The sequence below is a fragment of the Phanerochaete carnosa genome, assembly GCF_000300595.1.
Source record: "Phanerochaete carnosa HHB-10118-sp unplaced genomic scaffold PHACAscaffold_8, whole genome shotgun sequence".
Classification (NCBI taxonomy): domain Eukaryota; kingdom Fungi; phylum Basidiomycota; class Agaricomycetes; order Polyporales; family Phanerochaetaceae; genus Phanerochaete; species Phanerochaete carnosa.
In genome coordinates, this window is record NW_006767635.1 from 1169511 (window position 1) to 1184532 (window position 15022).

General features: G+C 48.4%; 3 protein-coding genes across 3 annotated transcripts; all 3 read left to right on the forward strand.

The window, feature by feature from the left end:
• Positions 1 to 3873: 3873 nt before the first annotated feature.
• PHACADRAFT_100098 (uncharacterized protein) lies at positions 3874 to 4329 on the forward strand (the record flags this gene model as incomplete). Its single annotated transcript, XM_007398841.1, has 1 exon — positions 3874 to 4329. One exon carries the CDS (start codon positions 3874 to 3876, stop codon positions 4327 to 4329), a length of 456 nt encoding a protein of 151 aa, XP_007398903.1.
• Positions 4330 to 4389: 60 nt separating this feature from the next.
• PHACADRAFT_31058 (uncharacterized protein) lies at positions 4390 to 5679 on the forward strand (the record flags this gene model as incomplete). Its single annotated transcript, XM_007398479.1, has 1 exon — positions 4390 to 5679. One exon carries the CDS (start codon positions 4390 to 4392, stop codon positions 5677 to 5679), a length of 1290 nt encoding a protein of 429 aa, XP_007398541.1.
• A 1469-nt stretch (positions 5680 to 7148) lies between these two features.
• On the forward strand, positions 7149 to 8201 carry PHACADRAFT_100411 (uncharacterized protein; the record flags this gene model as incomplete). Its single annotated transcript, XM_007398842.1, has 3 exons — positions 7149 to 7664; positions 7695 to 7969; positions 8033 to 8201. The coding sequence occupies 3 exons, from the start codon at positions 7149 to 7151 to the stop codon at positions 8199 to 8201; spliced, it is 960 nt and encodes a 319-aa protein (XP_007398904.1).
• Between the last annotated feature and the right edge of the window lie 6821 nt (positions 8202 to 15022).

Consider the following 15022-nt stretch of genomic DNA (forward strand, 5'->3'; position numbering starts at 1 on the left):
CGTAGAATCCATGCGATAATACTACCAGAACGAGCCACGCTGTGAATTGATCTCCTGGTGACTGGCAGGGGCGCACAGCGTGAGAATGAACATGCAGATGGCTTGCAGACGTGGGGGTCGTCCTTAGTTCATCGCGTTCTAACTGTACTGAGATTCAAAAGCGGGCTTGAGAGTAAAAAGATCGTATTTACAATGTGAAGGAACGTGAAGACTTGATCGAACTTGGGAGGGCGAGGGCGAGAATGCTTGGGATTAGTGTAGCGTCATGTAGGACAAGACAGCCACGTACGATAGGCACAACTGCATACCCTGACTTCGACTTCGCCAGCATCCCGGAAATTTCAGGCTCCCCCAGCTATGCCACCTGGAAAGATATTTCTGATACCCTTGGTCTGGCACTTGGAATACTCCGTGGTGTAAGTCTCTCTGTCTAGTCTCTTCGGAGAGAGGCCAGCTAGTGGTACCGACCCCAATTCGTGGACTATTTTCTGTGTCGTGTAAACAAGTGAGCAGACGAGTAATAGGAAACCCAGTGCGGGGAGAGCACACCCCGTACTAGTGGGAGTGCTGGTGATGGACGTGGACAGGGCTTCCGATTCCCCTAGAATCGGGTTATGGACCGAACCGTGCATGCCCAAAAGTCACGTGACAATCAGCCATTGCACCCGAGCTTGCCTTAGTGCCCCAGCCTGATGTTGCGTAACCCGAGCTTGCGCTAATAATGTGCCAGCCGGCACCTATGAGACTAATTCCCAAGGTACGAGCAAACTCGCCGTTCCTCACTCGAAACCCACGAGCGTCGCAAGATTTAAAAGATTTATTGCTCTCGAAGGTGCATCAAACATGTCTGTACATAATTTAATGCTTACAAAATTACCCCTCACCATCTATGTTGCTGGAAAATCTTCCAGTCCCTAGGGTGCTTCTGGTCATCTGAAAACGGCATGGCTTCGTAAGCAAAGCTTCTGGCCATCTACTGCTCCCGGCCCACTGCACCCAAGCCTTTCAGGCCACCGCCCTCCACGACATCCTATGAACCGTCACTCGCGAGACCGATTAACTTCAACAACGGCCATGATTGGACAAGTGTAGGTGCCTCAGGGCTAAATGAAGGTCCAAAAATTAATTGGTGAGCAGATATCAAAATTGCAAGTGACATGGTCAGGGCCTCACCACACGAGAGAGAGCAGAATGCCACACTCATGAGAGATGGCTTGTGCTGCCATATCCTTCATGTCATTGGGAATAGCATCAACAGGCATGGTGCGTGAGTGGTGTACTGTACTAACCAAGATATTGTTAGCCGTTGCAGAACTAGCAGATCACAACTGGAGACTTGACCTTGTGCGGAGCAAAAGGGGAGTAAAAAGGACTGTGCACTCTGCCTCCAGCTTATAGGCATTGGCGGTGCGGGCACAATTGTTCCACTGCATGGAAAAAGATGAGCCGCCTAATGAAAGACCCCTGTTCCAATTCCCCTGAGCTCTGGTTACATATTTGCCGGCAGTCAGTCCTAACCAGTGCATGTCGAGGTATAGTCCGTTCACACTCTTGGGCCAGCCTGTTAGCATGTCAGCTGGGCAATCTCCACTGTGCAGAACATTGCATCGACTGTAAGTTGGTTGCTGTCATTGGTACAAGTGCTTAAAATTGTTTGTAGCTGCACTACAATAAACCTGGTTCGTTGGCTACTTCCAGCATGCTCTTGTCCACGAAAGTGATGGTAACAGCTCCTGAGTATGCTGTTAAAATATTGACCATGTAGTGCTCTGTAAACAAACCTGCAATGAAGGGATCTAAGAATTGTGTTATCGCTTGCCGTATCTCTGAAGACCATCTGAAGCGTTGCTTGCCACAGTTTACGGCAAGTGCAAGCCACACCTGTTTGATGTGGGCTGCAAAAACAACATTGAAAATCATATACCATGGTAGACTTCTGACCGCGTGGACAATCGCAGTAGGTGCAATGTCCCCTGTAGTGATGTGCGGGCCCGGCTTGGGCTCAAAGCCCGGGCTTGGGCTTGTGACGACGTCGAGCCGAGCCCTGAGCCCGAGCCGAGCCCGAGCCCGGCCCAAGCCTTGGGCTTAAGCCCGGGCTTGCTCACAATACAACGAGTGTTCCGGTGCTATCAAAAGGGAATGTATTTGGGTGTAGTAGATTAATACTGCATGTACTCACTAAATTATAACCTCCAGAAGATCTACACCTGCGGAACAAGTCGAGTTGCAGCGAAGTCTACGGGCGTGCGCCTACGGCAGGCACCAGATGGTGACGCACAATCGTGCTCGGCGAGAGCCGTTATATCTAGAATATCTACATTTTGTCTTCTATGTGCATATTAGGTCGCTCTCTCCTTACTCTGAACTCAGGGAACAGTGACGGGGCCAGCACACCCAAGCCTGGGCTTCCGGGCCGGGCTTGGGTTTGACTACGCTCCGAGCCCGGCCTTGAGCCCGCTGCCAGGCTTGACTCGGGCCAGGCTTTTTGGGCCGGGCTTGGCAGGCTTGCAGGCTTTGAGGCCCGGCCCGCACATCACTAGTCCCCTGCTACCATTGATGTTGCAAACATCTGAAAACAAGCTGCCTTGCCCATTGCGCTCTTCCACTCCATGACTGTCATGAACTATGTCTCTGTGGACAGCTTCGATGTTGCGTATTCTTACATGTTATTCTCTGGTGTCAGTGTCAAAGCCTCTCGCCACTTGACCACCAGCGACTTGCGCAGCCTTTGCAAGTACCATGAACATGGATACATTCTGCTCAACGGCCCTCCTGCTTCTGTCTTACCTGCTGCCAGCACCACCTGCTTGAACAACGGTTACTGCGCGCAGTCCATGCGTCGCTTTGGTGACCGCTTCTCTCTCAGGTTCTCCTTCGAACGTGAAGGACAAGGCAGCCCTGTCTACAAACACGGTCCACATTCCGGCACCATTGGTTGGAGGTGTGGAGGTCTAGGCTGTGGTTCTTTCAGTTGCCAAGGTGCCATCCACCCTTTGACATACTCTACGTTGATCATAAACTAGTTATCTTGACCAAGTGTACGTAACAATTTTTGCTTAACCTGGACAACTATTTGATTGTGAGGGTGACCACTTTATTTGAAGCTGCGTGACATCTGCGCTGCCAACCATCCTGAGGCCGCGGCCGTCATCATGTCGGCCTGGACTTGGGTGAGGTGAAGGGTTTTTGTTTGGCTGATATTGCGCCTGCATGTGACATTTGCTGTCTCAAGTTCAAAATCATATATATTTGAGTGCTATGATTGTCCTCAATAGCACTATGCAGGGGAATCTTTTGCGCCCGCGTATATCAGTTCAAAATCATATTGATTTTCAGTGCTATGATTGTCCTCAATGGCACTATACAGGGGAATCGGCAATGGGCGCTTGACGTCCATATCCACGAGTCAATCCACCTTGCACGTTCACATTATTCTTCACATGACCTGTCCTCTGACTTTGTGACACTTATACATGCATGCTCAACTAGGGAGATAGGGCCCACCCAATCACCTGCCTTTTACAGAAGATCACGTGAAGCCCCGGCAGGATGGCTCGAGCACCCTGCCGCACCGCAGGCCTTGACACTCGTCACCTTCGACACGTAAGCGCACTCTCGCTCGAAACACCTAAGTCCTGCGCTGCTGCTGCCGCCGCCGCCGCCGTCGTCATTGCTGCTGACAGTAGGCAAATTATAGCTTGTAAAATTATATTATAGACAGCAAATATATTGTATACTAGCTGCCACAAGATTAAATAGTGAAGTCATCTCAGAGATAAACCAAGCACTTACACAACTAAAAGTGTGGTTTCACTTTACTAGTGCATGTTTCAAACATGTGATACCCACTTGCAATCGCACATCCTCTCTGCCATGAGCAGTACACCTACCGCTCCCTCTGTACCTGCAGAAGATAATGCAAGACCCTCCAACAGGCCTAACTGGCACCCGGTGCACATCCGGTTTGCTAATGTCAGTGCTGCGGAAGCAAGTGACAAGAAGGTCACATTGAGCGCAAAGCGCGAAGCCTCCTATGTATACACATCAAAGCTTATCCTCACGGAGACACAGTGGAGTGCGGTCGAGGCACTGTACAATGAGTCAAAGACGATGGCAATCACTTATCAACGTACCAAAGATGACCAGATTGCGGCAGCAGCAGTGTTGGCAATGGAGGCTCTTGATGAAGACTCTCAGGAGGCTCTCGGTAGTCGGTGGAGCGTGCAATACACACGAACCACAGGGAAGGAGGCAGGGGTAACTACACGGATTCTGTATCAGTGGTGCGCCATAGATATAAATCTTGAGGGGATTGGCACTCACTATTGAGCTCTTAGTGATTGTGGCTACAATCATGTACAGGCTGGGGTTAAAACACGTTGAAATCCCATGCCCTTCACTGCCTGTCTTGCCTATGTTGAGGTTAACTATGTTGTTCAATCTAAAATGGTGTTGTCAATACGTGGATACCTCGAGCACAACCAGGAATGCAAGGACGCACACATTACCTGGTACCCGCCACAATCAGTGCACCCTGAGGTCTTCAAAGTTGCCCTTGCTCAGCTCAAATGTGGTGCAGATATTACAGAAGTCCAGGAGACAAACCTTTGCATGGCACAAGCACACACATACCCTGGGAAGCCTTCTGTTGGCGATTTCTCAAAGAGCGCATACCATTGGATTCTACGTGCTGGCGACAATCGCTCACTTTACTGCCAGTTCAACTGGATGCATGGTGTCTGCACTACAACTGCAGCCCATGTTAATATTGACGAATGGCTGAGTCCAGACTCACCACAATATAACCGCGCTCTTGCCAATGCAGTATTCCACTACAGAGCACAGACAACTTGTGAAGAGCGGCTGAAGGTGTGCATTGCCACATCTGAGATGCGCGAAGCAGCTTGGAAGTATGCACATTGCTCTCAAATCATCCTTGATGGCACATTTGGTGTCTGCAACCGGAAGATGCTATTGTTCATTGTTATGGGCATTGACGAGGAGGGAAGAGGCATACTGCTAGCCTTTCTGCTGTTCTCCGCACCGACAAAAAACAAGCAAACATCTGCCAGGTACGACGCTGAGATTCTAACTGAACTGCTCCGCGAATGGAAATTAGCTCCCAGGACGAAGAATGGAGAGGCTGTCACCGTCCATGCTGCCATCACCGACACTGATCTCATGGAACAGAACGCATTAGCGGCGGTCTTCGATAACATCTGGCTGCTTATTTGCAAATTCCATCTGCGTCAGTCCTTTCGAAATCATTGCAATCGTGTTCTGAAGGGCACATCACCTTTTGCTCACGACTTGAAGGCACGTATGAAGCGCCTCGAGACCCAGGTTGTCCAAACCAAGGAGCACACCGCGTTTCTAGCCTTCATCGAGGAAGAGCGAGAGGTGCTCGCAGCCTTCAAACACTCGCTTGTCGGCCCTGAGACTCTTGATGGTCTGGCGCTGATTTATAGCGCGCAAGAGCATCTGGACTACCTGCAGAACTACTGGGGAAGGGAGGCCCTATGGCAGAGTTGGTCAGACTTTGGTCGCTGTGTTGCCGCTGTTCGTCTGGGGTGCGCAGTGGAGAGAGTGCTGCCAACGACAAATCACCTCGAGTCGTTCAACGGCGTATTTAAAAGGAAGCATCTAAAGCGATGGCAGCACAATGGAAAGCCGCTCTGACTTGATGTCTTCATCCATCTGTCAATCACTAAGATACTGCCTGCAATATTCCAGCAGCAGGCAGCCGTGAGAGCATCGACTCTTGAATGGAAGGCGCAGATCACAGCTTTGCCTGGTGGGCGAGAGCTTCTCAAACAGCATCGAGCAGCACATCAAACCCAGTCAGGCAAGCCCTGGCTGCACCCAGTTGCCTATTAGACAGGGCCCGATGCTGCATGCGATGCCAGAGCTCAGGCTCTCCTAGAACGCAAGCAGATTGAAGTTCCTGAATTTCTCGAAGACACGCTTGCACTCCGCTTTGCCTGCTACTTGTCACTTGCAATGCCACATGACAAGAACCCGATCACATATGAGGTTGTTCTCGGACTGCGTGGTAATGCAACATGCATGTGTCCCGACTTCTAAAAGCGAGGTGGAGCCTGCAAGCATATGCGAGCGGCGCTACTGCTCACAGAGAAGCTCCATGCAGACGCGAAGTTTCTCCTAGCTATCAGCCTACCATGTTCTGAGGATGAGGCCCGCCAAATCGAAGCGCAGCTCGTTCTTCAAACTGGTGCAATCCCATCTGCAGTTGAAGCAGTCCAGGCCAGCCTTGCTGAAGAGGATCCTCAAGAGCTCCAACGAGCAGTCAACATTGTTGATGACACTTTGGAACATGCAACCGTGAATGGGAACACTACTGGCCCTACTGACGTTGATGAGCCTGAACTCGTAAATGATAGTGTGGGAGATTCGGACAAGGAGGCTGCTGTTACAATTGGTCCGTCGTCCCGGCATATGTTTTTTCCTTTTTCTATTCTCCAGACAAATAGCGCTACTCGAAGGTTCTATCCTTTTTCGAGTTATTCTTCTCCGTGCAATTTCCGAACCACTTCCATTTCCAGGACATTCTTGTATATACGTTGTCCCTTCTCTGCTGATCCCGCAGTAGCTAGGTTAGTATAAATACCCTCTGGAAATGTCGTGTACTTTAGCTTCGGCCTCCTGTATTATCAGTCACTTTCTATATCATTTCCCAGACTTTGCTCAAGTCCATGTTCTGTGCATTACAACTTCTACATTAGGCCAAAGCTCCCTTCACCGGTGACCAGACGTACATGGTCCAACCCCCCATCACCAGAACTACAAGTCAGCAAAGCACTGAACTTGCACCAGAAAGGTGCTGGAATCAAGCACACAGACACCACACTAGCCAACGACGAGACTACCATTTCTGGACACGAGACAACAAGTGGCACAGGTGCAGAGAAGTCATCTGCATACACAGAGACGATGAATCAAACACCGAAGCGATTGAGAAAATCCCTGATCAGCTCATCGAGGTCACCAGAGACCAATCCGCAGAGCATATCGAAGCCTGACAAGAGGGAGACCTAAGAGATGACTTCACAGATACTTTCGAAGCCCTCTCAGACACTGACCAAGAACCAGAAGACGTTGACCAACAACTGGAAGTACCAGAAGATAACATGGCAACACAGACAACAACCCTCACTAATGAGGAGCTGTTAGAAGAACTCCTCCAGTGTACACACTTCCAAGGGCAAGCCACCATAGCTGAACTACATCAAGCGCTGCAATATGTTCATAATCCACCAGCACCAGCACCAGTATGGACTGCAGCCACCCACATCGGAGGTCAAGGACTTCCAGGAGGAATTCCCGGACAACCTGGAGGTGAAGGCGGAGATGGACCACCTGGAGATGGAGGAGGACCAATCCCAGTGGCTTTAGGACCAAACCCCATTGATCCTCAGCTGCTAGCAGCATTCAATGCTGCCTTGTGCAACGCCCTTCCTCAGGAAGAAATAGGCAAACCAGCCAAATTTTCCGGAGATATCAAGAAAGCCCGAGACTTCATCCATCAATGCGAGATGTATTTCCTCTCAAAGGCCTCGCGATTCCCAAACAACCAGGCAAAGATTCGCTTTGCAGACTCACTCATGAAAGACTCAGGGAAGAAACAACCCCGGAAATGGGCAACAGTCAAGGAGAAGTTATATCTTCTTTAAGAGTGGCCCACCTGGGCCACACATCGCCAAGACTTCTTGGAAGCCTACAAAACAATAGACCCAAAATCCAAAGCCATGGTCAAACTCCATCAGATTGTACAGAAGGACCATGAAACAGTCAACGAGTACAATGTGCATTTTAACACGTTAATAGCAGAAGCAGAGATAGTCAACCCAGACGCCAATGGTAACCTCCTCCATCAATACCTTTGTGGATTAAAGGAATCTCTTGCGCGCCAACTGATCGCCCATATGCCAATCAACGCCACACTCTCCCAGTGGCAACAACAAGCCCTCGAGCTAGACAACAGGCTCGGAATTCTCAGGCATATCAAAAACAGGCAGACGCACCCTCCCACCAATCCCGGAGCCATGACAAACACCCCGGCATCCTCCACTCGTGATCCCAATGCTATGGATGTCGACGCCCTTAATACCGGACAAAGCAGAATTAAGTGCTATAATTGCGGAAAATTCGGGCATATTGCCAGAGAATGCAGACAACTGTGACAAGCAGGAGGAAGAGGATCATACCGAGGAGGAGGAAATCAAAGGGGCAGAGGTCAAGGAGGTAGAGGAAACTGGAGGAACTACCAAGGCAATCCATCCGGAAATCACCCTTACGTCCAAGTCACTCAATGGGACGGAAATCCAAGCTCCCCTCATCCACCTCCAGTTAGCAACCCAACTCCGGCAGATTTGCACACGACTCCTACAACTCCATCGCACATTGACGTTGACACCATGTTGAGCTCCATCCCACTACCCAATCTCGACTGAATCATCTACGACCACTACTACAACCGCACAGGAAAGGACGATAACTCGGATTTTACCCAGTGAGGTCAACACCAGTTGTTGAACCTCTTCAAATTTCGATTTCATCTGTACTAGTAGCAGATATGAAGGCCCAGGCAATGAAACTACTTGTTATCATGAAATCGAAAGGAAATGCTGAAACACAGATCAATGCGCTCATCGACTCTGGAGCCCAGGGCAAGTTCATTGACCGACAAGTTGTGCAAAGATTACAACTCTGTGAATACCCTCTAGAGAAACTAATACCAGTATTCAACGTCAATGGAACTCTCAATCGACTTGAATTTATCCAGAATTATGTAAAACCCACGATACAAATCGGCGGCAAAGCAACTAAAGAACGGATGTTTATTACTCACCTAGGAAAGCAAGATGCTATTCTAGGAATTGATTGGCTGCAACATCACAACCCACAGATTAACTGGAAATACGGAATACTAGACTTCACCACTCGAAAGGTGGTTATGGAAGAAGAACCAGACTCGGAAGGCAGAATCATCCAAGTGTCCTCTGCTGATGATGCAAGACTCCTCACCGAACACCTCCTAGTCCAATGCAATAGAGGAGATGTCCCAACAAGGGGATCTCCAGAAGCAGCAGGATACAATCTCACTGCAATAGAAGACTTGGTCATTCTCTCTCACATTCGAGCAAAGATACCAACCGGATTACAAATGACACCTCCACCTGGCACCTACCTATGTATTGCCCCACGAAGTGGACTAGCACTCAAGAAAATTGATGTTGCAGCAGGGGTAGTTGATAGAGACTATACTGGAGAGATACAAGTTATTCTGGTCAATCACGGAAATACTCCTTTCACAGTCACCAAAGGTGACCGCATTGCCCAGGTGATTGTAGAGCGAATCGCCCAACTACCAATCCATAAAGTAGAAGAATTACTCGCAACAAAACGAGGAAACCAGGGTTTTGGATCAACTGGTATAAGTGATAGGTTTCAACCAATGTTGGATACCACCATCCGGGCCCTTTGCATGGTGATTGACCCAGAAGCACCACCTCTCTTTCGTATCTTGTCAACGACTATTGAACAAGACGACAAAATAACTGGAGATTATGTAGCCGCTTGGATACCTAATTCAGATGAAATCCACACCATCCCGGTCACAACTACGATCGCGCAGGCAATACTAGGGCTCTCAATTTGAATGAAAATCAATCCAGCAATGACATTTGCACAAGAAGCAGAAATGCGGAAACCTGAGATGACACTCCCAGATTATCTTCAATCTTATTTATCGGTATTCGAGAATATTCGAGAAGAAAGCTGCGGAAAGATTTCTCAAAGAAAGATCTTACGACCATGCTATTGATCTTAAACCGGAGTTTGCCCCTAAAGATTGCAAGATCTACCTGCTGTCTCCGTTAGAAGAATCAAAGATGAATGACTTTATCGATGAGAATCTACGAAAAGGATACATTCGCCCGTTCAAATCATCTATGGCCTCCCCCTTCTTGTTTGTCAGATAAAAGGATGGAGATCTACGCTCCTGTCAAGACTACCGCTATCTCAATGAAGGAACAGTCAAGAACTCCTATCCACTACCACTGATATCTGATCCAATCAATCGAATCAAAGGATGGAAACGGTTCACCAAAATGGATCTTCGATCAGGATACAATAACATCAGAATCAAAGACGGAGACCAATGGAAGGCGGCGTTCAAAACAAGCCGAGGACTCTTCGAACCCACAGTTATGTTCTTCGGACTATGCAATTCCCCAGCAACTTTCCAAGCCATGATGAATGACATATTTCAAGACATGATCACAGAAGGGTGGATTTAGATCTACATGGATGACATTCTAATAGGCAGAACAGACTCAGCGGACATCCAGTGCAAGACGATTCGAGTCGTCCAACGACTTCAGGAAAACGACCTATATCTCAAACCAGAGAAATGCGTCTTCGATGTCGAAAAAGTTGAATTCCTGGGAATGATCGTCTCGCACAACAAAATTGAGATGGATCCGGTAAAAGTCAACGGAGTGCTACAATGGCCGACTCCTACCACAGTCAAACAAGTACGAGATTTCCTAGGTTTTGGAAACTTCTACAGAAGGTTCATAGATCACTACTCCAACATTGTACGACCATTGGTGGATCTTACCAAGAAAGACGCGCCATTTATATGGACCCCAGAATGTCAGAAAGCCTTCGACAAGCTCAAACGGCGATTCACCATGGCCCTTGTCCTACTAATGCTGGATTAAACCAAGTTGTTTGTTCTGGAATGCAATGCATCACTAGTTGCAACCGCTGCAGTGCTCCGTCAACAGGATATCAATGGCGACTGGCACCCCATCGCCTATCTCTCCCAATCTCTCCTACCAGCTGAACGAAACTACAAGATCTACGACTGTGAACTTCTTGTCATCGTCAGGGCTTTGGAAGCGTGGCGACACTATCTCCTTGGAACACGATTTCCACTCCGGATATTAACTGACCACAAAAACTTGACATATTTCTGTGCTGCCAGACGGCTCAACCGGAGACAAGCAAGATGGCAATTATTCCTTTCCCAGTTTGACTTTACACTTCATCACTGTCCGGTTTCACAACTTGTACAGTCGGATGCTCTCACCCAAAATTCCGGACCCTCACACTCGGCGGATGACAATATTGATCAAATCTTCCTACCGGACACACTTTTTGTGGGAACAAACATTTGCTCGCTACACATTGCTCAATCTCTGCTGATGCAAATAGATGACCCACAAAACCTCACGGTAGCGAATACCGATGATGCGTTACTAGATCACATCAGAAGGACGGGACAAACAGATGACTATGCAAACTCCATTCGCATGGCAATGCAAAATAATGCAATCCCATTTCCAGCACGAACGACCATGAATGACTGGACAGAAAGCAATGGCGTCCTGTACTACCAATCCCGATGCTATGTACTATCCGACCTCGCACTTCGACGAGAAGTCACAATGCTCTACCATGATACTCCAATATCTGGACACCTCGGACGGTTCACAACAGCGGAATTACTAACGTGTAACTTCTTCTGGCCAGGAATACGATCGTTCGTGTCCAGTTACATCCAAGGATGCGCGGCATGCCAACAAATGAAGGTCAACACTCATTCAACCACTCCACCACTGCAACCGATAGTGGCAACCCACCAGTCTAGGCCTTTCGCATTCGTCACATGCAACTTCATCACTGCACTACCACTCTCACGTGGCTTTACATCCTTAATGGTCATGGTCGACCATGATTCTGCAAAGGGGGTAATTATAATCCCCTATACGGAAAAGACGGACGCAACAATGATGGCAACGTTCTACCACAACCATGTTTTCCAGAGATTTGGAATGCCGGACAAGTTCCTGTCCAACCAAGGACCTCAATTTGACTCCTTTGTCTTGAAAGAACTTTGGAAGTTAACCGGCATAGAAGGAAAAATGAGCACAGCGTATCATCCACAAACCAACGGAGAAACCGAACGCATGAATAGAGAGATCGAGGCGTATTTCCAGATATTCTGTTCCGCCCACCCCCACGACTGGGCCGATTACATTCCAAACCCCAAATTTGCATTCAACAATCGAGAACATTCTGCGACGAAACATTCTCCATTCTTTCTCATGTTTGGCTCACACCCTAAGGCACTCCCAACAAACTTCGCACGATCAAAGGTGCCGTCAATTCAAGAATGGCTTCAGATAAGACAGAAGGCCCATGAAGAAGCAGGAGCGGCCTTAGACTATGCCACGGCACAAATGGCAGGAAGACTATATCGGAAATTCACCCCATTCACTAAAGGTCAGAAAGTATGGCTGGAGATGACTCACCACAAAGACGGTTACCCCTTCAAAAAAATGGCACCCAAGAAACATAGACCATTCAAAGTGCAGAAGGTTCTTTCGAAGCTAGTATACAAACTAGCCCTTCCAAACACTATGAAGATCCATCCTGTGGTACATGCTTCCCTGCTTACGCCATACCACGAGACACCACAGCATGGGAAGAACTTCCTAGAACCACCACCAGAGATTGTTGATGGACATGATGAATACAAGGTAGAAGCAATTCTCACACACTGGCCCTGGTACAGACATTGCCGGTATTTAGTTAAGTAAAAACACCAATCCACAGCCAAGAATTCATGGGAACCAGAAGGCAACCTGAAGAACACAGCGGAAATCCTGAAAAGGTATAAAGAGGTCAAAAGAATCACCCCAACCACTCAGCAGCCAACTCCCAAGTCAACTACTACAGCATGGCCCCTTACTCATTCTGCTACCGCAATGGCAGTCCCGGGGCTACTCTCGGAGAAACCACACCCCCTGAATCCTTGGCTTCTGCCCCTTTGGTTCAAGAGAAACTTTGGTCAACTGTAACAGCCCTGAACCCGAGCTCACCGTCAATGACATTCAGCAAGGAATCGCCACAGCTCTTGAAGAAATTGCCAGCGAATTCCGGCGACACCAGGAAGAGAACCCTGAACCTATCCTAGTTCCTCCAGGATTCCACTTCGGAATCCGTGTCCACATCACCACTCGAAACACCAACCCCCTTGACGACAAGAGCGACCCCAACGACGCACCAGCTCACCTCACCTATCTCAGAGACATTGTCAACAATCCCCAACATTGTAGAGGATGGATCAACAAGATCAACAACATTGCCCACGACCGAACAGCACTCCGGGCCCTACTTGATGCGACCAATGACACGACTTCCGGCGCGCTATTTGCAGGAATTGTGGAGAAAGGAAGAGAGGTCCAAACCAGGTTTGACGAGGTGGCAAGAGACAGACAAGCTATTAGAAAGGCAGTTGAGACAATTCAGAGGAATGCGGTCGACCTTGCCCGACAAGTTGAAAAACTCAACCACACCTTTGACAATTTCTGCGTAACAGCACTTGCCTACACAGCAACTGACCAAAATGCTATAGAAGCTGTCAACCACGTTTGGATGCAAGAATTTGGTAACCTCAATGTTGACCACCTCGAACCCGGAGAACTCCTTGTCGGACCATGCGCTAGTCAACGGGTTTGTAACCCTTGCAATCCCCCTCGCCCTATGTATCGCACTTGCGCCCCTCGCAGTTCCGGCTCGCACTCTTCGCACGAAAGCTCTCGGCCCTTTCAAGGACAGATGTCCCGCTCACACTCCCCTAATTGCACACGCTTCACATTCCAGGAGACCACAAATGAATTCTTCGCTCCCCCGGAGCCTTCTTCCACGGTCCCCCGACGAGCAACTCCATACCCACAATGTCGCCACTCTGGTAGCCCAATTACTATCGGAGTCCTCAATTGCACTTTTCCTGAGAACTCCGAGGCTAACCCCACTTGCCTCAATTGAGCTACTTCTACAAGACTTATTCGCAGAGCTCATTGGCTAGAAGAGGAGCTAATGTTACAATTGGTCCGTCGTCCCGGCATATGTTTTTTCCTTTTTCTATTCTCCAGACAAATAGCGCTACTCGAAGGTTCTATCCTTTTCCGAGTTATTCTTTTCCATGCGATTTCCAAACCACTTCCATTTCCAGGACATTCTCGTATATATGTTGTCCCTTCTCTGCTGATCCTGCAGTAGCTAGGTTAGTATAAATACCCTCTAGAAATGTCATGTACTTTAGCTTCAGCCTCCTGTATTATCAGTCGCTTTCTATATCATTTCCCGGACTTTGCTCAAGTCCATGTTCTGTGCATTACAACTCCTACAGCTGCTCAATCCGATACGGAGAGTGTTGCAACAGATGCGGACCCCTCACCAGATGTTTTGTTTTGTTTCACACTACTGAAGACCAGCTCGAAGGCGTCCATCCACGATCAGAGCACTTCTCGTGCGCTTCATGAGCTCGAGATGGTCGCACCGAAACTAGTGGTTGAGGGTCCGGTCCGGTCCAGTCTTTTTTAAAAATTGGGTAGGACCAGGACTCAGACTGGTCAAGAACCAGCATCTGTTTGTGCAGGACCAGACCAAGACTGGGTCCTGGTCCTGTACAGTCCTCCGTGCAGTCCTGGACCGGTCATAACCAGTCTAGGACCAAATGCGGTCTTAGACCAATTCAGACCAGCTCAGACCAGTCCTACCCTGATAAATATGACACAAATAAACAAATTTTGATTTTGAACTGCATGTACAGGTAGACTAGCAGTATACTAAGCTAATTTCTGGACAAATCAGTTTTGAGACCACACTACTCAGCCTAATGAGTCAAAGAGAAGACAGTGTGTGAGTCTCAAGAAGGCCAGAAGAGTGTACCAGATGCCTATCTCAGAAGTGCTATATACCATTCATGCATTGCCAGACTGTCTTTATGTACTGTAAGGCATCACAGAAATACTGTTGCGTAGAGTCTGATATTGAGGGAGTGTTTGACATGGCTGAATATTTGATGAACTCAAAGGCAGGAGCTCAAAAAAATAGCCACAGCTGTGGTCTGTGTTGTTAAGGTTCAAGAGAGGTATTTGGCAGGTAGACAGCTACTTCACATTATGTCATACATATGAATGAAAGG